Source organism: Alosa alosa, chromosome 13, assembly GCF_017589495.1.
Source record: "Alosa alosa isolate M-15738 ecotype Scorff River chromosome 13, AALO_Geno_1.1, whole genome shotgun sequence".
Classification (NCBI taxonomy): Eukaryota; Metazoa; Chordata; class Actinopteri; order Clupeiformes; family Clupeidae; genus Alosa; species Alosa alosa.
In genome coordinates this window covers 16,748,213-16,772,723 of record NC_063201.1, presented here as the reverse complement: position 1 = coordinate 16,772,723, position 24,511 = coordinate 16,748,213, and the positions used below count along the sequence as shown (strand labels likewise).

At 47.5% G+C, this 24,511-nt stretch overlaps 1 protein-coding gene across 1 annotated transcript in view; it reads right to left on the bottom strand.

Annotated features, from left to right (window-relative positions):
* Positions 1–1,086: 1,086 nt before the first annotated feature.
* si:dkey-22o22.2 (neural-cadherin) overlaps positions 1,087–24,511 on the bottom strand; it is a 135,672-nt gene continuing 112,247 nt past the window's right edge. Inside the window, 17 exon segments of the mRNA XM_048260545.1 lie at positions 1,087–3,707; positions 4,383–4,540; positions 5,504–5,757; positions 6,455–6,635; positions 7,152–7,416; positions 7,928–8,094; positions 8,486–8,666; positions 10,205–10,328; positions 10,586–10,713; positions 11,098–11,225; positions 13,069–13,283; positions 13,669–13,949; positions 15,483–15,724; positions 16,500–16,684; positions 19,544–19,637; positions 20,341–21,958; positions 23,633–23,916. Of these exon segments, the coding sequence (XP_048116502.1) occupies positions 3,099–3,707; positions 4,383–4,540; positions 5,504–5,757; positions 6,455–6,635; positions 7,152–7,416; positions 7,928–8,094; positions 8,486–8,666; positions 10,205–10,328; positions 10,586–10,713; positions 11,098–11,225; positions 13,069–13,283; positions 13,669–13,949; positions 15,483–15,724; positions 16,500–16,684; positions 19,544–19,637; positions 20,341–21,958; positions 23,633–23,916 (5,114 nt within the window). The 3' untranslated portion in view covers positions 1,087–3,098.

Below are 24,511 nucleotides of genomic sequence, written 5' to 3'. Positions count from 1 at the left end.
ACCATTGTTAGTGAAGAGTGTCTGCACTTTGGCGCAGTGTAGGGGCACTGGCCCCCTCTCCCTCACAAAGGCCCTGTTGTGTGGGAGTTATTGTATGGTCTTGGGAATACATCCACCATCCCACCACCGCCACCCTCTGACACATCCCCCCACAGGACACTCATCTGCCACCCTCCTCAACTTCTCCAACTACCCCCCCAGAGAAAAAAAGGAAAGAAAAAAAAAAGAAAACACTACCAACCCCCTATGAGTTCTAGGTTATATCACAGCACCCCCACAGCCCAGCTACTCAGACAAAAGAGTGGCACCCCCCACCCCTCAACCACCATTGAAACTCACTGCCAAGCGAATAATCCTTAAGTTTTCATGGTAAGTGGTGGCCTAGTTTAGGAGTTCTTGGGTGTGGGTGCTGCTTGCCCAAGAGTCACTTTGGCTGGCAAAAGTACAGCACATCATCACATAACTCAGACGTTAACTCATTTTGTAATGCTTGAACAGGGGAGGTGGTGGGTATTCTGCATTTCACTTATTCTAGTTTCAATGTCAATGTTGTTGGTAGTATTCTTTGTGTATAAATTAGAAAAAAGTAAATGGGTGAATAGAAAGAAAGATCTTCCTCCCCTCTTGACTGCAGATCTCCTGTTGACTACTCTCTTATGGAGACATGTATTCATGTCAAAGTCTTGTCAACATTCCAATGCAAAAATGCCCTCATTTTCATCCAAGCTAATGAGTGTTCAACATGGAAACTTTAAACACATTTTAATTTATTGACCCAGACACATTTTAATTTATTGACAAAAAAAGGGTGACTTAGAAAGCTATGCCATGCTAGAAACTTTCTGACATGCTGACATCTTTCACCTTAATGTAGTCTTTACTTAGTGACAAGTCACTACTAAGACATACACCAAAGAAATGTACAATGTGAGCACTCCAGTGATAGTGACCACTAGATGGCGCTATGACCATATGTCAGTCTGATGGTGTGGCAATGGAATTGTGTTGTGGCTGGGTTCAAATGGTGGACTTTGTTGCAATGTTTTGTGCTGTATATAGGATAATAATTGACCAGACACTGTAACATGCCTTCAGGAAAATGCTTTATTTATTAAAATTCATATACAAAAGGAATATCTGGCATTAGGACCCTAAAAACATACATATTTACATAATATACAATACACAGGTGAAAGCCCTGAGGCCCATGTGCAAGAAGTGAGAGCGTTAACTGGACTAAATTGGAATGGGAAAACAGGAGTGGTCAATGTCAACAACCCTGCGTTAGACCTTCAGACTAAACCTGTTAAAAAGTATTATGGGTGTAAGCAGTAGGACCAATAGCAACACTGAAGTAGACTGTCAAGAAAGGGAGTAGAATGCAGCTCTGTGGCACTGTAGTGCTCTAGAATCTGCCTCAAGTCTAACCTTACGTTTGTTGCTCACTCAAAATCTACTGCGTACAGGCACCATTTCACTTCGAAACACCAGACACCTGTTGGATTGAGCTTAATTTGTGCAAAGATGAAGGTTTGGATATATTTCGGTTTGGTCTGGCACAGTGATGAACTGACCCAATGCACTACAGTTTTTGACTAATGACATTTTCAGGAGAAGCCTGAAGCCTCACCACAAGGACTGTGCACGCGCACACCTCAACTGCCACACATCTGGCCTCCATGTTTGATAAGAACACCAAACATTTTCAGGACTTGCTTCTGATACAAAATATATCATCATGTCAATGTTTTTCTTTTAAAAGCTACTAATAGTTTCTGACTCTACGACAACAAAAATATATCTATATTGATTTAGGCCATTTCGAAACTGTTGTAGGCATTTATAATTAGTTTGTTCCTCTTCTTCTTTCTGATTGTATCTTCCGCCTATTTGCGATCGACATCTCACTTCCTTTGCAGTGGACCCCACAAATCACGTTTAAGTCATATTTTTTTCTGGACTGGTTTGAGATACATTCATATGACTGCGTGACAACACAAGGGAGTGTGTCACCTTGCTTCGGAACAAGGGACTCAGAGAGTGTCACACATGATTAACCTCACAAAAGAACAGGCCATGGAGGGAAAAAAGCAAAGAAAAAAGTACAGCCTTGAAGAAACATCAACACAGAATGCACTCATTAAGGGGCCGATATAGATTTATGGAGGAGTACAAAAATAATTCTTCAACTGCCAGGAATTCGTCATATACATCGACTTTGCAGCATGGCAAAGGAACTGTTTAAATGTTCTTTTAATCTTCTTTTGCTGCAACACCAATCAATACTAAGATGCTATATCTCAACATAGCAAATATATTTATTTTTTTAAATCAAAAGGATCACATTTTTTTAATTAATGTGAAAGATTTGTACTTATTTGTCAAAGGACTCTGTGCTTATTCATTTAGATGTGATTAAACCAGGTTTGTTTGCAGCCAAGTTGAGTTATGATTAATGGCACCTGGCTGTCAAACCAACTGCATGAATTCTAGCGTGATCAATTGAGCATTTGGGTATAGGGGAGAGAGTGAATATGTCCCAGGCATACTGGACAATGGACACTCCAAGCACACCACAAGAGGTCCCTACTGTTATACTATGCCATGGTTCATCCAATCCACCTGCCTCAAGATGTCAGTGCACATCAGGAGTATTAGAAGTCCCCCATGAAACTCAGCACAAAGGTCTTCCCTTGAAGGTCACAGAAAATAAATCACACAGTAATCCACTGGCTTTGTTCCCTGTATAAAGAAGATTTCAAGGCTAAAATAAATACAGCACATTTATAAAAAATTTAATAGTTCACATCAGACGCTCAATAAATAAAACTTCAAATTTGATTTCCAGGCAAAGTACGGCTTCAGGGCATCTCCTCTCCCAGAGGCTGCTAAAGCTTCTTTTTGTGTGTGTAATACTCAAAGACAAAACCAAAACAATCAAATAACCAAACAAAAACAAAACAATGGAGGGACAATGAAGAGAGATCACTTCTCTTCACAACCTATCCTGATCATCCCTTACACTAAAAACCAGAACCAAACCAGTGCAACCATGGATGGCTAAGCATCAGATCAGACACAGAGATGCAATGTGGGCCTTATAGCTGATGCTGCTGCTGTGGTGGAGGCTGCAGGCTGTGGGTCTGGCGGAGGCCCTGGGTCGGGGTGGGGCTCCGCACGGACGCCTCCCGGTAGGGCAGTGCCAGCTCGGGGCGGCGGTACAGCTCGCTCAGGCCCTCGAACTTGGGACCCCAGTGGCGCAGGCTCTCGTAGCTGAACTCGGCGCTGGCGTCTGCGCCGGCCGTGGTGTCGGCGAGTGCTGAGCCTAGCGAGCTGAGGCTGCCCACGCTGGACGCGCCCTCGCCCTCGATGCAGTAGACGCGGTACGTGTCCAGCGGCAGAGCCAGGCTGTCGTTGTCCGCCTCCCAGATGATGCGCGCCACGTAGCTCTTGAAGTCCATGGGGCAGTGGTGGTGGTGGGGGTGGTGATGATGGGGGTGACCGACGGAGGCGGCGGCAGCCACGTGGGAGGCGTAGGAGGGTTGCGGGCAGAGCCCCCCGGCGGAGCTGACCACAGAGCCCTGCGAGGGGTGCACCTCCTCCTGGGAGCCCTGCGAGGACTTGATGAGGGGCGCCGTAGTGCACGAGGACGACTGGGACAGGCTAGAGCACAGCGGGCGCTTCAGCTCTGTGATGTCATAGGCGTTCTGGGGAACGGGGGGGGAAAAATACAGTCATTTAAGTCAATGTAATGTAATTCACTTCACTTCACATAAAAGAAGTCAGAAACAATCATGTAAGATAAACATTAGTGTACAAATACACACACACACACAGACACACACACACAGACACTTAGACGTGCACACAGGCATGCACACACACAGTGTCAGGTAAACAGACACACAAAAAACCACAAGAGCAGAATTAATAATTATAACAAGTATAATTTGGGGCTAATTCATCTGTGAATATCACATGTTCATTATAACTAGAATTATAGCATATGCCATGTTATGGAATAAGTGGCTAATTGTATCTGTCCCTGACCTCAGATCAGATTTGCTGAATGACTGAGTGGATAGGTTAACTCAAGGTACTCAGTGACACTACCTCCACCTAGTGGCCATTTGGCCACACTGCGTTCGTGCTGACTAAGGATGTCAGGCTTAGTGCTGATGTGACCTGTAGTGATGGCAAATCAATACCGGCCCTCCCCGGAGTCCCAGAGCACGACTGCACTAATGGCTGTTTAAGTGTGTAAAGTGTGTATGTGTGTGTGCCTGTGTATGTGTGTGTGTGTGTGTGTGTGTGTGTGTGTGTGTGTGTGTGGCGTGTGTGTGTGTGTGTGTGTGTGTGTGTGTGTGTGTGTGTGTGTGTACCTGGTCCTGCTCCCCTCCTCCCTCCTCGTTGTAGTTGAGGATGTTTTCCCGGATGTCTTCCCAGCTCTCATGCTCGGCAGGGATGTGGTAAACACCATGCTTACGGAACTTATTGCGGCTGCCCTTCTGGTTCCAGACGGTCACAGCGACCAGGATGGCTGGAGGAGGAGAGGAGAAGTGGGTCAGAGAGAGAGAGAGAGAGAGAGAGAGAGAGAGAGAGAGAAAGAGAGGTGCAAAGAGAGGACAAACTATCCTCAGTGTACCCCAAGGCATTCAAAGCTATATATGTAGTGTGTATATGTGTGGCTTTACGGGTACAAATGTGTGTGAATGTGTGCTTATGTGCACAGGCAGGCTTTTGAGTGGGCCTGAGGAGATGGAGAGCTCTCGGCTTCACTCATGCTTCTACACACTCCTGCTTGGTCACGACATACATGGGCAACAGCATTTTACAAGGAAAGCACAAGTCTGCAGAGATGCACCTTTTTTTCTCTCTTTCAGACACAGTCATGGCCACTAACACACACAGTGTCTCCTTCCAGAAGTGTTACCAAATGGATTGTACAGGATGACAATGGGTGTGTGTGTGTGTGTGTGTGTGTGTCTGAAGTAATCTCTCACATCCCTATGCTGCACTTGTCTGTCCGTGGTCCTGCCAATATGGCCATCAGCCTCAGCAAAACGAGACACAGAGAGAGACAGTGTGTGTGTTCCTGTCTGTCTATCACCCTGTCCTCTCACAGGCTCCCAACTCCTGCTGGACCCACACTCACTGTAGTGTGCAGTTGACTTGTGTATAACCCCAGTCTCTATGGGGCTGAATATGCATTCACTGTGCGAAGATTGCTGGACGTAACGGTGGGGGTTTGGGGAGGATAGCTGTCTGAACTCTGTGTGCACATGTGATGAAAGACTTTCAGGTTAAAAAGTCTCTGAAAGCAAGTGAAACGTAGGTCTGATTTTAGCACACATTATGGGCTACATTTCATTATACATGAGGAAACACAGCATAAGACGTCCGTGCACAACTAATGCACCCACACAGACACACACAAAGACACACACACACACACACACACACAGCCAGTGGTGTGTTCCCTTCCATCCACCGCACCACTCACCGAAGAAGACGAGCAGGCACATGCTGATGGCCAGTATGGAGCTGGGGCTGAGGGCGGCCAGCCGCAGGGCTTTGGCCCGGCCCACCTCGCACCACTGGCCCCGGAAGCCCTCGGCGCAGCGGCACTGATAGCTCTTGGGCGACTGGGCCACGCAGGTGCCGCCGTTGCGGCAGGTGGCAGCCCGGCACGGGGACGGGGCACAGCGCTGCAGGCCGGACGAATCGTCCAGCACCAGCACCTGACCTGATGGACACCTGGACAACAACAAACAAACAAACAAACAAACAGACAGACACAGTGTGAGCAGCTGGGTGGAATAAGAAAGATGAAGCATATGGCCAAAACAAAGCCTCTCCTTGTATTAATGAATATGATGGTTAAAATTTGATGGGTTCTGATTGGCTATTAGCTTTTTATCGTTCTGAAAATCGCTCTGAAAGTGATCCCCAACAATATCGTTCTTCATGTCGTTATCGTTATAGTTTATGTGTGAATGTCGTCATTCATATTAAAAAGAACGATATTTATTTATAGTTATCATTATCGTTCTTGGTGTGAATGGGCCTTTAGAGCAGTCAAATGACCACTCCACTGCAGTTTAAAAGCAGGCAATTTACGATTTAAATGTAGACAAATTGCTGGCTGCCTTTAGGATAGTTAGGCATGCCATTTCTTGAATATATATATTCAAGGTATATATATATATAGGTGTAAGGTGACAATTAAGCAAGGTAGTGTGTTTATGTGTTTATGTGTGTGTAAGTGTGAGTGTGTGTGTGTGATATGAGGTGACAGTAAGGTGAGGTTGTGTGTGTGTGTGTATGGTGTAAGGTGACAATAAATTGAGGAAATGTGTTTGTGTGTGCGTGTGTGTGTGTGTGTGTGTGTGTGTGTGTTTGTGTGTGCGTGTGTGTGTGTGTGTGTGTGTGTGTGTGTGTGTGAGCATCTTACTTGCACTCGTGTTTCCTCCACAGGTCGACGCAGTAGAGGGGGCTGAGGCAGGGCTTGGCGCTGCAGGCGTCCGAGTGGCAGCCGGCCGTCACCCCGCGCCGCTCCAGCACCGTGCTGAACTCCGTACTCTGGCCATCCAGCGGCAGAGTGTGTCCATTCAGACGCACGTCACGCATGCAACCTGCACACACACACACACACACACACACACACACACACACACACACACACACACACACACACACACACACAGTACATATGCACGCACACACATATGCACACACGAATACGCGCGCGCACACCCACCCACACACACACACACACACACACACACACACACACACACACACACACACACACACACACACATACACATACACATGGAAATTAACATAAGGATCCTAGCTGACCAACTCTGCATCTTAAGTTCACTCAGAACTAAACACCATTACAAAAATGAACAGTCCAGGCAGTGAGTATTGTAAAGCACACTGGAAAAAGGAGTGTAAAGAAGGTAAAATAAAGGAGAAAAACAGAGAAGTGAAACAGAATGACTGGGAGTAAATGACAGCAGCTAAAACAGTGATAGAGAAAAGAGGGTGAAAAGAGACGGGTGAAGAAGTAGGAGAGAGGGGGATGAAGAGAAGAGAAGAGATGGTGTGAGAACGGGAAAGGTGGACTAGGCGCTCTCTCTCACCTTGGAAGTCTGCACGTGTGCCATGGGCACCGGCGTTACCCAGCAGCACGCTGGACGGGTGCACCACGATCTCCCTGCGCTGTCCGAGCACCGCAGTGACCTCCCGCGCCCCGCCGCCCCGCTCCAGGCGCAGCGTGAAGAGGTTGTCATGGCGAAGCAGGCTGACCAGCACCCACTGGCCAGCGTCCACGCGCTGGCCAATCAGACGCAGGGAGTGGGCGCCGTCACCAAGGTTGGCCCGGACGCTCAAATGTCCATCTGCTATCTGCTCACAACGACACAGACACCAGCACTGTCATGTTACACCCACTGATTTGTATTTTTATTCTGGTTTATCTGTCCATTCAAAATAGTTTTCACACTTCTGCAGCATCAAACATGCTGTAGCAGTCTGGTTTGCAATTAACCAAATGAGACCAGTGTGTCTCTAAATTGTTGTGGATATGAAGTAGTCATATAGCGTAATAAAAACAGGTTTACTGCCATATGTAGACCCATTACACCATAATTTCCCTTTGGGTATCTATCAATCAATCTATCTATCTATCTATCTATCTATCTATCTATCTATCTATCTATCTACAAAAAGGGAACATATGTGAAGGGAACATTTGTGAGTGAGTTGAGTGAGTTGTAAAGAATAATCTTTGAGCATGTTCTCCATAAACATCATTAACATCTTTCACATTACACTTATCACCCTGCTATTTAGGGTGCTGTTGAGCTGGGTATGTACAGAGACTTGGGGCTGGGTGAGGAGTGTGGAGATCACTGACCTCCAGGACGATGTACTCGTTGGCGTCGCGCGAGGTCATGCTGAGCAGGCTGCCCGAGGTGGCGCGGGTGCGCAGCATCAGCTGGGCGTGGGTCCAGCGGGGGCTGCCGCCCCCACGCAGCTGGTACCGCAGCACGCTGTCCGGCTCAAACGACCAGTCCGGCAACGCTAGAGTGGGGGACAATACCTCAGGTCAAACTCAAAGAACAAAGACTCTCAAAGAACGAACAAACCATGTTTACTTTTTTCAGGATCCTTCCAGAATCCCTTTCCCCAATGAATTTCATAAAGCTCCAATAACAATGCCTACATTCCGAAGTAGCAAATAGTAATATTATTATTATGTGAATATTATTAATAGTATAGTGTGAAAATGAATGGTATCATTATCCAACATAAGCATCCAAATGAAAAACATTCCACACAATTCAGTGGCTAGCTTCTTACAATATCCTTTGGCATGACTACTTTGGCAAAGGCTGTCCATTAGGGGCCTAAAAGTTCACTGTCACTTTTTGTAAAAGTGTTTAAGCTATAACAGGTGACTATGATCTCTCACCTTTCTCACACTTGTGTCCACTATATCCAGGGTGGCAGTCACAACTAAAGGAGCCCCACTCGCCCAGGCACTTCCCGTGGACGCCACACGAAGGCCCCCCTGCTGTCAGACACACCCCGTCCGTCAGGGTGCACCCCGGGGTGCTGTTCACGCTCTCCGCTGGGTTACCCAGGTCATACACCTGACAGGACACACACATAATATTATTATATACAGTTAGGTACAGGTGCACAGACACACACACACACACATACACACAGAGTATAGAATAAGCATACAATCACATAAGCATGCAAACACACACACACACACACACACACACACACACACACACACACACACACACACACACACACACACACACACCCACACCCACACACACACACCCACACCCACACCCACAAATGACCAATCACTGTGAGGGACTTCTTCTTGTCAGCAGACTAGGAGGCCTTGGCGACCTTATTGACTTCCTGTCCTGAGGTGCCCTGGGTCACCCTTGCCACCTGACGCAGCACTCAGTAGCCGGACCACTGCTGACCACTGCCTGACCCTTTGCCACCTCCACTGGACCTGTCTGGAACCCCACTGCCACTGTCTGAACATTGCCCTGCTCCTGGGTTCAAGCCGATAGGAGATATGGGCTGTCTGAACTGGGGAATGGTTCAGCCACTGTGTGTGTGTGTCCCTGCCAGAGGTATATATCTACCATCTAGGGCATGCCCTAACATGCCCCTGCTCCTGGGTTCAGTGTGTGAGTGATAGGAGTGTGTGTGTGTGTGGGCTTGTGTGTGTGTGTGTGTGTGCGTGTGTGTGTGTGTGTGTGTGTGTGTGTGTGTGTGTGTGTGTGTGTGTGTGTGTGTGTGTGTGTGTGTGTGTGTGTGTGTGTGTGTGTGTGTGTGTGTGTGTGTGTGTGTGGGATATGGAGGTTGAGGGGGCATGCATGTGTGTATGTACTGTAGGAGTGTGTGTGTCCATGTTGGTGGAGGGCATGCCTACGTCATGCCTACGTGTGTGTGTGTGTGTGTGTGTGTGTGTGTGTGTGTGTGTGTGTGTGTGTGTGTGTGTGTGTGTGTGTACGGCATCCTTCTTACAGTAAACGAGAGTGTTACCCTGAGTCAGCTTGGCTAAGTTTAGTGCTGTGTTTGTGTCTGTGGTCTCTCTGCTCCTCTATCAGGCTGTCTGGGAGTGGTGTGCAGCACTGCACTTTCCTACTATTCTTTGTCAGACTCAGGCAGACAGATGGGTTTTGGAGACCAGCCCCAGAAACCGGAGCCTAAACTAAAGACAACCCCATCTTAAGAAGAAGACATAAACAAGGGGCTTGTTTAGTCAGACGAGAACCTGAAAATGGGAAGCTTGGGTCTGGAGAGCCCTCTCCACCTCACCAAGCTCTACTTTCCAATCTGTTCTTTTATACATTTCCAGTCAACATTTACTGGAAGTACGACGTTTGATTTTAAAAGTTAAATGGTACTTGAAAGTTCTTCAGATTTTCACACTGTGAACTCACAGGCTGTAAGTGCATAACAGACCAAAATGAATGTTGAGGAGGAAAACCAAGTCTATGCTGGTATGTGAATTGAGTGGATGCCATGGACTGAGAAGAGGAGGATGAGAAGGAGGAGAAGAGGGAGAAGGAAGGAAGAAGGAAAACAACAACAGCAACAAGAAAAAGAAGGAGAAGAAGAAGAAGAAGAAGAAGGGAATGGCCTATACCTGGCTGTCTACGACCAGGTTCCTCAGGCAACCCACGAAGCCCTTGTAGTGGGGGTGTGTACGCCGGTGGGGATGAGTCTCCTTCACGCCGCCCACCTGCAGGGGCTGGTTCACGTTCAGGAATCTGGAAGCAGAACAACCCCATGATATGTTACTGCAACTCAAGTTGTCAGGGTAACCTAACATATCTTTGACAAATATGACACGCTGCAAGCAAACAGCCTCCTTCTACAACTACTTTATTTCATCATTATGATACAATGACTATGATATAAACCATCATTATAGATTACAAAGCTTGAAAAGGCTTGAAAAAAAAAGTATAGCACAGCATTATGCCATTGTTTTGTATTTGTATCAGAGTTGCTGCTGGTCCTTTACCTTTGGCTGCCGGGGGTTTCTGCGGAGGTCTTGCAGGCCGACTGGTCCATCTCCAGCATCTCCACCCCCAGACCCTCCACCTCATTCACCGCAGCCCCAGAGCAGTGGTCCAGGATCAGCTGCACCATCTGCAAAACACCAGCCACATTATTAGTCCCCTTCCTCTAATATTACAGTACAAGTCTGATGCCTCTTAGGAGATGCCTCTTCACCAGTGCTTTCAAAAAGGAATAGACGTAAAAATGTAGAAAATATAATTCTTCCTATTCACACATTATTTTGTATTATATAAATAATATTTTTTTCTTCATTACTATGACATCACATTTTCATAGAGTAATGTAACAATGTACATGACTAAGTGGACATATGACTGAGATTTTAACATTCACCCAGACCTCCGTAACATTTGAAAGGGGGCCTTTGGCAGCCTTGTTGGCCTGGCTCCCACCCTGTCAGCCACCCCCCCACCCTCTTCCCCTCGGGGACACCCTGGGGTGCGCTGTCCTGACCTTCCCGTCGCTGACGATGTCCAGACGATGCCAGCGGCGGTCCGTGACAGTGGCCCTGGGTGGGAGCTGAAGTGTCAGCGTTCCGGAGCCGTGGTTCACACTCAGGGACGGGACGCCGTTCTTCAGCTCTGGAGGAGGAGGAGGAGGAAGAAAGAGGATGATGATGAGGAAGATGAAGATGATGACAAAGATGAAGAAGGTGAGGAGGATGAAGAGGAAGAAGAGGAAGAGACGGAGGAGAAGGAGGAGGGGGAAGAATAAGAGGAGGAAGAGAAGGAGGTGGAGGAAGAGTGGGAGGAAAAAGAGGGGGAGGAGGATGAGAAGGAGGTGGAGGAAGAGGAGGAAGAGGAGAAGGAGGAGGAAGAGGAAGAATAATAAGAGAAGGAGGAGGAACACACAGCTGTTATCAAGAGTTTTCTACAACCTTTTAATGACTACCTCTGTTACAGTTGTTTCAATAGCACCACCGACATCAACAACAACAGTTACCACTACTGCTACTGCTACTAACAGTGTGACTACAACTACTACATCTTGAATTAATCAGAAGAGGCTTGTTAAACTCAGAGGAAGTCTGCGGTTGTAAGCACCAGAGGGGTTTGGTAAGTACATCTACATGTGTGGTCCACTTATGAACACTGAAAGTAGAGGAACCAGGCAATAGGCCCTGCTGTTCGCGCACGCACATTGCAAGGTACCCTCATAATATCCCTGTCCCTGTTGTCCACCGCTGGCAAAGTTCTTGGTTATGCAAGCCAAAGCGCTGTGGGTGTGTAGGTCCAGCACTCGTGATGACCATTACATAATCGCTCATCGAGTCCCCAGGCCTCATCTGGTGTCATGCTCATGTGTTGACAAAATACGAGCGATATTTCTATCCATCTATGTAACCCAACCCCAATCGACCCAAACACTGTCAGCACACACTGTATTGAACAGCATCCGTGAAAAATGCTTCTTGCCGATCAATTTGTGGTCAAGTTCGATTTTCTGTCCCCCCACCACCCACCGCCCGCCACCCACGCATTCCCCCATCCCACCCCGACCCAGCACCCTTATGCAGGGGAAACTCGTGCCCCCTGCTCAATAATTCCACAACTAAAAGCAACGTATAGCAAAGTGATGATGTAAGCGCACCAATGTGCCACCTGGGGGTGGGTACTGTTCAGTGAAACAAAAACAAAATTGGTTGTAGACACAGTGAGAAAGGTGCAGAGTGTGTGTGTGTGTGTGTGTGTGTGTGTGTGTGTGTGTGTGTGTGTGTGTGTTGAGGGTCCAGGATGGGGGGTAGGGGTGTGTAGGTGGAACTATTTGACCTTGAGGAGTGACCCGAGTGTCAACCTCTCTGCTGACCACAACCGATTTAACACAGTGCTGACCTCAGCAGCCAAGGCTTGCCCAGAAGAAAACCAATGCATGATTAATGGTCTCACTTTTGACAGTTTATGAAGGTTATTGAGCTGGTTCTTTAAATAAAAAAAATTAAAAAAACGACATGCAATTCACTTGGACGAAATTAATTTCTGGCTCAGGTGATGCAAAAGCCTTAAATCATGCCAGTATTGATTGCTCATCTAAAAAGCAGGGTGTGGGTTTCTGAATTTTAAAATATAATTTCTCATTTTTTCTACTTGCATCAAACATGTGACATATGTACATAATAAGCAGGGCAGGTTTAGTGTCACATTGTACACAGTGTACATTTATCAAGCCATTTCAAAGGTCTGATAAAATGCACTTTTAGTTCAAACTTGTAAGCTTTTCTGGCAAACGTCTGTCTCTCTCTTTCATCTCATTTGCTCCCCTGGTGGTTTATTTACAGTTATAACCAGGGATGACCAGATAAAACACTACAATAATGTGCCTGCTCGGCACACTATTATGCAAAGTTACATTGGATGAAAATCTACACTAAATGATCTCTGAACTGAATCCTAAACTGCATTTCATGCATAAAACGTGTTGTGTTACCGAGGGCGATGAAGTCCTCGGGGTCACCCGGTTGGGGTGCGGCCAGCGGGCCGTTGTAGAGGAGCAGACCGTTGGGCGCCTCTGTGATGAACTCCAGTGTGATGCGGCTCTGGAAGCAGGGCCTGATCGGAGGGAACCAGGCGTAGCCGTGGCCATGGAAACTGTGCTTGGTCTGCTGACACTCCGGCCCATCAAACATGGGGGGGCACTTACACCTGAAAGTACGAGTGGAGGGGTAAGGGGTTGGGACAGCACATACTGAAGGTCATCATGTACTACAACTTCTCTGCAATGAAAGCCATACTGCCATGATTAACTCCTTGTTTCATTTGAACTGTTAACTGTTACCTGAACTGACTAGCGTTGGTGCTGCATTGAAAAATAAACTAAGCTGGTGAATCATTATCAACAGGATATCTTAACTGGGGATTAACAGTTATTAGTGATATACATTTGTACTTATATACAGATACAGATTAATTGACAAGTGTGAAGAATAATCCAGTATATAGGTCCATGTTAACACTGAGGACTAACACTGGTGACTGTAATCTCATATGTGCGTATAGAGCTCTGTGAACGCTGAGGGGAGGCAGGTACCTGTAGCCCAGCTCGCTGTCGATGCAGGTGCCCCCGTTGAGACAGGGGTTGTGGGGGTAGGAGGCGCAGGCGAGGTGCAGGCTCTCGCGGGCCTGGCAGCCACACTGGGCCGTGGCGGTGGCCGAGATGGACACCAGGGAGGTGTTGCCGTAGCTGAGCACGCGCGGTGTCTCGCTGAACGTCACCCGGCTGGAGCAGCCACCGCCCGTCGGACCGCAGTCGGTGTAAGCGCACTCGTCCACGCCCACCTGAGAGATGCCCACACCCAGCGCCGACTCCAGCTACCGGAGAGAAAGAAAGAGAGAGAGAGAGAGACTTAAAAACCTTTATTTGAAACCATTAAAAATAAAATCAGTCCACATCCTCAGCTGAAAGACGGTCTTCCAGAGTCATTAACTGTCACATTTGCCTCCCTAACGCAGCGCAACCCTCCAAATAAAACCAGATTATTTGTCTGCTCACAATATATGTACTCTAATCTATCCTTTACTCCAGCATGGAGAGAGGAGGAGACAAATAGAGAGGTAGTGGTTTGACATTGAACTTAGTTGGAGAGAGAGATGGAGAGAACGAGTGAGAAAGGAAAACAGAGAGAGAGAGATGGAGAGATAAGGAGATACAAAGAGAACATGGGAGATAGAGTGAGAGGAGAGGAAAAAAGACATTTTCTATTACCACTCCTGCCATGAACTGTAACACATGGCTCCCACTAGGCCTGAAATATAATCTAGAACATTACAGTTTATGGCTATTAATGGCCCATGTGGGACGATTAGAGACTCCTCTCGGTTTTAAAATGTGTGTGGTGTGTGCATAGTGTGTGTAAGTGTAAGGGTAAGTGTGTGTGTGTGTGTGTGTGTGTTTAAAAGTGCACAAGTATGTGTCTATGAGCTTATCCTTTTATGTGTGTGTGTGGTTGTGTGTGTATGTTGAATGTGTTCTCATTTGTGTGTGTGTGTGTGTGTGTGTGTGTGTGTGTGTGTGTGAGTGTGTGTCTTCTCTGTGTGTTTGTGTTTATGTATGTGTGTGTGTGTTTGCTTGCGGAACGGGAGGAGGCACTTGGAGGACTCCGATCTGTCAGACTCAAGGGCAGTCCATCAGTTCCTTTACAGCCCTGTCTGTGGCCGCACGCCCGCTTGCCCGAGCCTTGTGCGCGCTGTGTGTAAACACCAGCCAAGAGCCCCTATTTGCACCATGCCGCGCTCAAAAAGCCCGCTCGCCTGGCTCTGCCTCCCTCGCTCTCTCTCTCTCTCTCTCTCTCTCTCCCTCCCTCTGATTTATGAAGCAGTGAATTCTTTATAAGCAGCCTGTTCGTCCTCCCTCCTCCTCCTCTCTCTCCCTCCCTCCCTCCTTCTTTCCTCTCCTCTTTTTCATACTCTCCATTCCTGTATCTAAAACTTGCGTCTTGACGGCTGCCGCTCGCCTTATATGGTTGTGAGAAATTCATTGGTTCCTGATTCCCTTTCATTGTCTGAAGTACAATTTAATTTAAAGTGGTTTTATTTGTGTATAGTGCTTTTAACAAGGCGAAGGCTCTTTGCAGAGAGACATGGTGGCAGTAATAGTGTTCACAGGTGTGTGTGTGTGTGTGTGTGTGTGTGTGTGTGTGTGTGTGTGTGTGTGTGTGTGTCTGTCTGTGTCTGTCTGTGTGTGTATATGCACTTTGCAGACACACAGAAGGGTAGCACAAGTAATTCAGTTATTTACAGGTGTGTGTGAGTGTGTGTGTGTGTGTGTGTGTGTGTGTGTGTGTGTGTGTGTGTGTGTGTGTGTGTGTGTGTGTGTGTGTGTGTGGACTCGTAACCATCCCTCACCTTGACTTTGTGTGTTGCTACATAGCCGTGGAGCTTCTCAGTCTTGTAATATGGCGAGCCGTGGGCGGCGAACCAGACGTTGAGCTGCTGCAGGTTGTCGTGGTTGCTGCTGCCGTTGGCGACACTGAAGACGTACACACATTCCGTCTCCGTCTGCAGCACCTCGGCCAGCAGGCGACGCAGACGGGTGTAGCAGCTCTCCTGACCCAGTCCGACCCGAAAGAACTCCTCCACGGTAAGGTCTGAAAGACATGAGGTCAGACTGTTTACTAATGATCAGACAAGCATGTGACTAAAGGGTTATTCATTAGAGATTATATGGTAGTAGATATTGTATTATATGATATTATATTGATTACGGCTGGGCGATATGGCCAAAAAAATCTCTGAATTTTTCACATAAAACCCGATTTACGATTTTAATCAATTTTGATTGAAATCTGCATATCCTTCTTTCACAAGTGTTTTACACCATATCTTTAAGGAAATACAGTTGTTTATTTAAGATAAGTGAGCGTATGCTTTAACCTTTGTTGTGGCTCACCTTTGTTTTTCACACATTCATGACCACTCGCAGTGGGAAAAACAACGTAATCACAACGGCGGTCCCTGATATTCCCAGGTGGCATGAACAGAATATAAGGCTCTATGCTTATGGATGACCTCACTAATGAGAGCCATTACGTTTGGCATCAGATGCTGCTTATGTTTGCCGCCCATCTGCAGCTGGATACAGTTTAGAGACACTGGACATAGCCTATGCCTGATCATTTTCAGGGGTCGAATTTAAAAAGAAAATCGATTTTTATAAAACAAATCGATTTTAATACAAAAAACTTTTCGAAATTATTTTGATTTAAATCGTTTTTTTGCCCAGCTCTAACACAGATATCAGTTGGCTTTGCTCTTTGTTTAAAGTTAAAAAGCATGCACTAGTCAAACAGGAATTCCCACCTGTCGTCTAGTAAGGTAAAGAAAGTGAAAGAGTGTGAATTGGGGGAAGAGAGGAACACGTACTGGACAGCTTCAGGGAGCCTGCGTTCCTCACGGCGTCGTCCTTCAGGTCCAAGACGGTGACCTCTGCAGTGGAGGTCACGTCAGGCCAGGCCTTGTCGCTGACCCGTACCTGCAGGCTGTAGGCGCCGGGCGGGGTTCCTTCCCTGATGCTCAGTTGACCAGTGTTGCGGTTTAGACTGAACGACCTGCACAAAGATGAGTCACACTGTGTTAACTTAACTGCATGTGCGTTTTTGGGTGTGTCAGTGTGTGTGTGTGTGTGCATGTATGTGTGTGTGTAACATGTGGACAATATGGAGAGAGTGCAAAAGAATAATAATAAAAAAATCCCACCTGAAAATGTAAAACAGAACTACTGAAAGAGAGACATAATATGAAAAATGAAGAATATAAAAAAAGCCCTCATCCATCCATACCTAGTCTATCAGCCACACACACTGACAGACCATGTACAATGACAGCCCCATTTTGTCCTACGCTACATGGCACTCTGAATAGCTCCCCTCAGTGTTAGTCGACACAAGAGCTCCTTGAGAAGCCGGTTGAACTGTCATCCTTCAGGTACGACCCCACATCAAAGCAGGCCCACTCCCCAGCTCTGTGCTGTGGCGCTCGCTCTTTAATGTCTTGTGTTCCATTATTAATGTCCCTCTGTAGCATTGCCTGGCCCGGCTCACTAAAGCCTATGATGAGACGGGAGAATGGAAGGGCAGTGGGGCCAATAGAGAATAGCGACCTGTGTGGGAGAGCTGAGGAGTGTGTGTGTGTGTGTGTGTGTGTGTGTGTGTTTTGTGTGTGTGTGTGTGTATGTGTGTGTGTGTGTGTATTTGTGTGGTGTGTTGGAAGGGGGGCTGATCAGTTCCACAGCAATCTGATACAAGGGACACCACTCTCTTATTCTCTCTTTCCCTCTCTCTCTCTTTCTTTCTCTCTTTCCCTCTCCATCAGCAAACACATCCAATTACAGGCCCACAAGTGAGAACTTGACCACAGGGTCACTCCGCTACCGTAGTCTGCTCTTTTTATGGGGTAGTTTGTTGAGGACGAGCTGGCCTTCCATCATTTGAGAGAAGTAGAGTGCACCTCCTTCGCCCTAAATGGTGTGCCTCAAATCACAGCGGGTCAGTTAACACGGCCATATAGAATCCAGCTACATGAACTGTAGTTGAAGACAGACTGCCCACAAAAGAAAGAGGGCAATTTATTTGAAAAATCATGAGTCATGAGGCTGTGGTCCCCACAATAGGTTGTACATTAGGAAGCTCATGATGGTATTGTAATGGGGTTCATAAGACTTTAATGGATTAGCATAATTTATGAAGGGCATACGTTTAATGATTAAAGGGATTCGGTGGTCCGAGGAGACCGGAAAGCTCGGGGCTCAAAGGTGCCTGGCCCTCGTACTTAGCAACACAGAGAGGCAGAGCACAGAGGTGACAGACAGGTCTGTGCTGCCTGCAGGATCCGTTCTGCGCATGCGCGTAAATGCTCCGCCAGAGCACCGCCAGAGCACAATTTGAATTTGCTCAGTGAGTGACTCTGGCGATGACCAATGATGCTAATTACCTATGCCCATGGAGCCGAGCTGCACCAATCACATCAGTGTATCTGATATAGGCGGGCCAGAGGCGAGCTAAACAGATGACGACAGCGCTGTGACGTCGAAGTCCGGAAACATTGATCGTAGTGTTATCCACTTGCGTCGACGTCCGGAATCGGTCAGTAAACATCGGTCGTAGTCTTATCCAATTTTTCTGTTAAAATAACCATACACCACAACATCTTTGTCTTATCGTCTTGCTAAGCAAATAATGTGGCGCAGGCGCAAGCATGGAACAGATCAGGCAGTGTCGTAAATCGTCGTAAAACAGGATCATCATCTGCATATGCGTGAACGTCTTGGGCGTGCGCAGAACGGATCAGTCAGGCGGCCCGGATTGTGTACCGACAGGTCAAGTGGCACTCCTCCGTCTGAGTGGTGAAGCATGAATGAGACCTGACCAGGGCTGGGTGATATAACAGTTCTTTTGGAAGGGCTGGGGCCATTGTACCCCTTGTACCCCCCGCAACACATACACACACACACACACACACACACATGCTACCCCCGCCAGAACCTCCCCTGGAGCGCACCAAGGTCAGTGAACCTGCGCTGGCCCGCGCTCAAATTAGATTTTAAAAGGCGCAATCATGTTCACATAACAGGAATCGAGTTCTGCTCCGCCGGTGACCTTCAGCTTGCCTGCCAAATTAGGTAATTAACTGTCCAGTAAGCAAATAAAACACTGGGCGCCCGATCGAAGGTACAACACCAGCCGGTGCCAAGCTCTTGTCACACTAGCCGCCGCTAAACCGCTAATATATTAATACAGTAATTATCCAAATTAACAAGGGCAAAGGCACTACATGGCACTCAAAAACAAACAGGGGCTTTGAGGGAATTTAAAGTGGCTGACAGAGTGGTGTGAAGCTAGCCGGCTAACATTAGCCACATATAATCTGTCCTTTTGTTTCACCAACTCACTCCCCCCTCTCTCTCTGGCTTGTTTTAAGAAGGTGTCATGTTTGTTATTGTCTGGCAGAGGAGCTGTAGTTCTCCCAACCAGATTACAGGCTGTTTATTACAACAAGCCCAGGGGCGAACATGAGTCGTGCCGTTGTGTCAAACGCAAGAGATGCGTTACTGCCCCAGAGTAAATTCTGAATACAACTTTTTTATGCAGTATTAATAACTGGGCTCAGAAAGAGATGACACCAGCCTATTAAACCTTCTTTATCCTTTACTCTCTTTCTCTCTCTGTGTCTTTTTTAATCCTTCACTCTATCGCTGCTTTGCAACCTTCATGTAAAGGACTCCTTCCTTTCTCCTCACTCTTCCCTCTTTCTCTCTCCATCTAAGGACCTCTCTATCCTTTCCTCTGCTCTCCTCTCATCCACTCTCTTCTTTTATACTCCACTCCTTCTAGTTAAATGGCAGATAGCTTGGCAGTCCCCCCTGCCCTTTAGAAAAGAATCTCACTTCAATAAAGAAGAGATGAAAGTACCTGGGGGGTTTGCCTTCAAACTGGTACACCTTTTCACTCCAGTCGTCAAGGTCAGGGGATTGAACTTGTCCAAGTACTGTGGTGGGAAGTGAACCTGGCGAACATACATAATAAGGTTAGACACACACACACAGACACACAGACACACAGACACACACACACATCCACAGCTCCAGCTCTGACATTACCTGAGGCTCTGTAAAGGGAGCATACAGAAGGGAGAATGTCTATTGGGCACAAGTGTGTGTGTGTGTGTGTGTGTGTGTGTGTGTGTGTGTGTGTGTGTGTGTGTGTGTTGTGTGTGTGTGTGTGTGTGTGGAGGGGGGAAGGAGGGGGGTCCCTGTGAGATAAGGAACACATTTGGTCATGGTTAAACAGTTAAGCAATTAGCATGCTAACACTCCTGTTTCTTCCCAATCCCTGTAAAAAATGGCTGTGATCCTGTTATGCATGAAATCGACAGCGCTTTAAAAAACCATGTGCCTCTTTTGAGGTGTCTATTAGAATCTGGGACACAATTTAAGGAAATTGTTTGCTTCATGCTACATTTGCCCTACATGATGATTTCTTATTAGAGGTTTTAATGCCTCCATTCACAGAGGAAAAAATAGCTAAGCAACTCGATCCCTCACACTAACACTAATGCTAAAAATATCACAACTCAAAACCATTCTTTGTTCTGTGAATATTATACAAGCTGACAGATAGCAATTCATGTTAAATAAATGATGGAGAGGTTGTGTGACGTGTAATCTCACTATGGGCATTTCCTCTGCATTTCTGCGAACCATTCATACCCTCGTAGCTGTACACGATGAATTCGGTGTGGCCTGGCACATGTGGGTGGTCGTTCCTGTCGCCGATGACAACAGTCAGCGTCGAGGTGGAGCTCATTGGCGGAGAGCCGCTGTCGATCATGAGGACGGGCAGCAGGTACTGCTTTTGCTGCTCGCGGTCGAAGGTGCGGAGGGCGGTGAGGAGGGCGCTGCCGTTACGCAGGTCAGTGAGGTTGAAGTTGGTGGCGTCCTCGGTGAGCATGAGCAGTCGGATGGAGAAGGGGCCGCCATTGGGCGACGAATCACGATCGATGGCGTGGAGGAGGAGTGACGTGTCGTTCATGCGGACATTCTGAGGGGTGGCTGAGTTCTCCCAAATCACAGGTCGGTATGGCGCCTCGAACTCAGGGCCATTATCGTTGATGTCCTGCACTGTCACCATGACAATGGCAGTCCCAGTGAGAGCAGGGCTGCCCATATCGGTGGCCAAGATCATGAGCCGATGCTGGGAAACCTTCTCACGGTCTAGAGTGTCTGCTACTACAACCCAGCCGCTCTTGTCCACCACAAACTGCTGGTAGGGGTCAGACTCTGGGGCGATGCCGTATGAGAACTTGCCGTTCTGGCCCGAGTCCAGATCCATTGCGGTCACCTGGGCCACGATGGTTCCAGCGGGGACGTCTTCGAACATGGCGCCTGCGTCGTAAAACTGCGGGAAGAAGACAGGCGCATGGTCGTTGGAGTCCTCCACCTGGATGACGCAGTGGGCCACGCTGAAGAAGTCGGCGTCCTCCACCTTGAGCGTGAGGTTGAAGGTACGCTCGTGCGGCTTCTCAAAGTCAATCTTCTTCTGCAGGCGCAGGACGCCACGCCGGTTGGCCTTGTCCGTTTCCACGAAGAACTTCCGCTCCTCGTCGCCGCCGACAATGCTGAAGGTGACCGCCGCGTTCTCGCCCTCGTCGCCGTCGGTCGCCGCCACCACCAGCACCTCGCTGTTCACCTCCAGCTCCTCCGGTATGGACGCCACGTACAGCTGCTGTGTGAACGCCGGTGCGTGGTCGTTCACGTCCGACACCAGGATAGTGGCCGTGCCCGTTCCCGAGAGACCCCCTCCATCCACAGCCTCCACCACCACCAGGTAGCGATCCTCCACCTCTCGGTCCAGGGATCGTAGCACTGTGTAGATGGTGCCTGTGGAAGGGTTGATGGAGAACAGGTTGAGGTTGATCTCATTTCGGACGTTCTGGACGATGCGGTAGGTCAGCACTGCATTCTTCCCCGCCTTCGGGTCGTCCAGGTCGGTGGCACGCATTTCCATAATGGAGGTGTCTGCGGGCGAGTTCTCGGGCACGCTCCCGACAAAGCAGCTGTCTGACGAGCACAGGAAGGCGGGGGCGTTATCATTGATATCTCGCACCTCCAAGAGGACATCGGCGAAGCCTGTAAGCCCTGCTCCGTTTTCATCAGTAGCCAGGACCAAGAAGCGCCACGCAGACCGCTCCTCGCGGTCTAGATGCTTCTGCACGTAGATTCGACCCGTTAGCTCTTCAATGGTGAACTCACTACCAGCTCCCTGTCCATGCAGGGAGTACCGCAGGGCACTCTGGTCAGCCTCCTGGTCTGGATCAGTAGCAGAAACCTGTTTTTATTTTTTAAAGAAAAAAACAAAACAAAAAAAAAAGCACAAATACATTAACTCATACATTAAAAATGCGAGAACAATGCCAATCATGAACCTTTTCCCCTGCCGACTGAATGACTTGCAATAGTGAGCATCCTCGTCTCATCTGACAACAGGCAGGAGCACTCTGAAGGACACGCACGCAAGTTAATAGACAAAGCAAAAGAAGGATTGCACAATTTTCATCCTCTCTCCCAACTCACTAGAAAGATTGTTTACAAAAGCCTTTGAAGTTTCTCTTTTTTTTTTCTCTCTCCCTCCCTTTTGACAACACGACGGAGAGCGATATTGAGAAACCAGAGAAGGACGACAACCGAGGCCAGGTGTGTCAAAATAGTCATTTCAAATTGAGCCCCCACCTCCCCGTTTCCCTCCTCCTCCCACCACTCTCTCCTAAACTCCGAAGCACATTAATAAACATAACAAAACACTTCAAGGGAGCCCTGCCACAAACCCGAAACAATTTAATGTATCAGGTGCCAGGCGCACATCAAATCAATTCCACTCGGAGGCGGCCACAGCTGTGGGCAGAAGCCTGCTTCACGCATGCCTCACTCGGAAACATTTTACTGCTGAGTCTCTCCGGAACATTCTGCCCCGGTGTCACTTCACACTCTACAGTCAGGAGACAAACCCTTTGTTTGGTTTTACACTTAGTCAATAGAACACACACTGTTTGCAATGCCCAGAGGCATATATGTATATACGCTGACCAAAACAGAATTGTTGGATGCTGACATCCTGACCTTTGTGTTTCAACCTCGGTTATGTTGAACTGAACCGTGCCAAACCAAGTCTGCTGAATGGGCAGTTAGACCTTTTGCAGGTGCCTTTCTGGACATACAGGTCAACTGTGGTTGTAGTGAAGCGAGCAAGTGACCTTACTAGACTCTGACAACCGTTTTCTGTTGTCAGTTCTGCTTCAGGGATGCATGTTTCTCACACTGATTAAAACTCAGCAGGGCTTCAAGCATTGACCATTTCTGTGCCTGAAGTTATCAGAAATGTTCTAAGCCGTTACAGTTTAGAACAAAATTATTCATACACCTGGCAAATATTGATTTAATGTTGATTTTCTCTTTATCAATATGCTTGTTCTGACTGGAAATGACACTAGGTTGTAAGACAATAGGTTGTAAGACAATGTGATACAAACATGGAAAATGAAAATGACATGTCCAAATTTATTCATACCTTGTGAGCACAAGGCCAGAGTGATGGCAAAGTATCATTCCTGCCTCAAAACCCGGATTGCTGCTAAAAAGTGTGGTCTACAATCATTGTGAAGACATTGGTAGGTATTATAAGGACCATTTTGAGAGCTGTGAATGCCAATAAAGATGTTTCCATTGATTATTTAAAAAGGGCATGAATAATTTTGGACATGGCATTTTTCATAAAAATGTTAAAAAGATGGAAACACTTCTTTTGATTCCATGTTTGTACCACATTTTTGTCATTTTCAGCCAGAACAAACATATTAGTCATGAGAAAATCAACATCAAATCAATATTTGCCAGGGGTATGAATAATTTTGTTCTAAGCTGTTATACTCTATATAATTGTGGAACGGCATGTATACACCAGACAAACATGTAGTGTTTCTCTCTCCTCTCTTGTGTTTCTCCTCACCTGCAGGGCGAGGATGGGCAGGTCGGTGAGCTCCTCGGTGACGCTGGCATAGTACTCGGTGTGGTCAAACACGGGCACCTCGTCGTTCTGGTTGATAACGTTCACCACCACCGTGGTCTGGTTCTCCCACTTGCCGTCGGACGCCACCAATCGCAGTTCGTAGCGCTGAACACGCTCATAGTCCAGCTTCTGGGCGATGTAGAGTGTGCCCACCTCGGGCTCCATGTCGAACGTGCCCATGGTGTTGCCCGCTGTCAGCTGGTAGCGTAGCTTAGCATTGGCGCCTAACAATAGAGACAAGAGAGAAGGTTTCTTAGCGCTAGAGAACCTACCCCTAGGAATAGCGTTGCAGAAAAAGAGGAACACACACATTTTAACAAAAAAGCGTTGCAGAAAAAGAGGAACACACACATTTTATTTTCAAGTGTGTCTCACAAAAACAGTCACACACTGGTTTAAAAACACTGGAGGAAGAAGAAGAAAATAACAAACTCTTTACAAAACAAACAAAACAAACAGCCAAACAAACAAACAAAGACCAAAACACGCCCCATGCACAAACACTTGTCAGTGCCTCCCTGGGACACGAGAGCAATCCTTTCGTCTTCTGGGCCAGTGATCTGACCGTGGTCTGCGCGTCAGGCCTGTGGCCCAGTTCAAATTGGACACAAACCTCCCGCCTTCCCTTTCAGCTGACAGTCCAGCACAGCGTCCATTCTCCAGATTAATCTGCCAGCCTGAGAGTGTTGCCCGCAATCAGATAAAACACACTCAAAAGAGAGGGAGAGAGAGAGATAAAGGAGAGAAAGACAGAGAGAGAAAGAGAGAGATAGAAAGGAGAGAGGAGAGAGAGGAGAAAGAGAGAGATAGAGAGGGGAG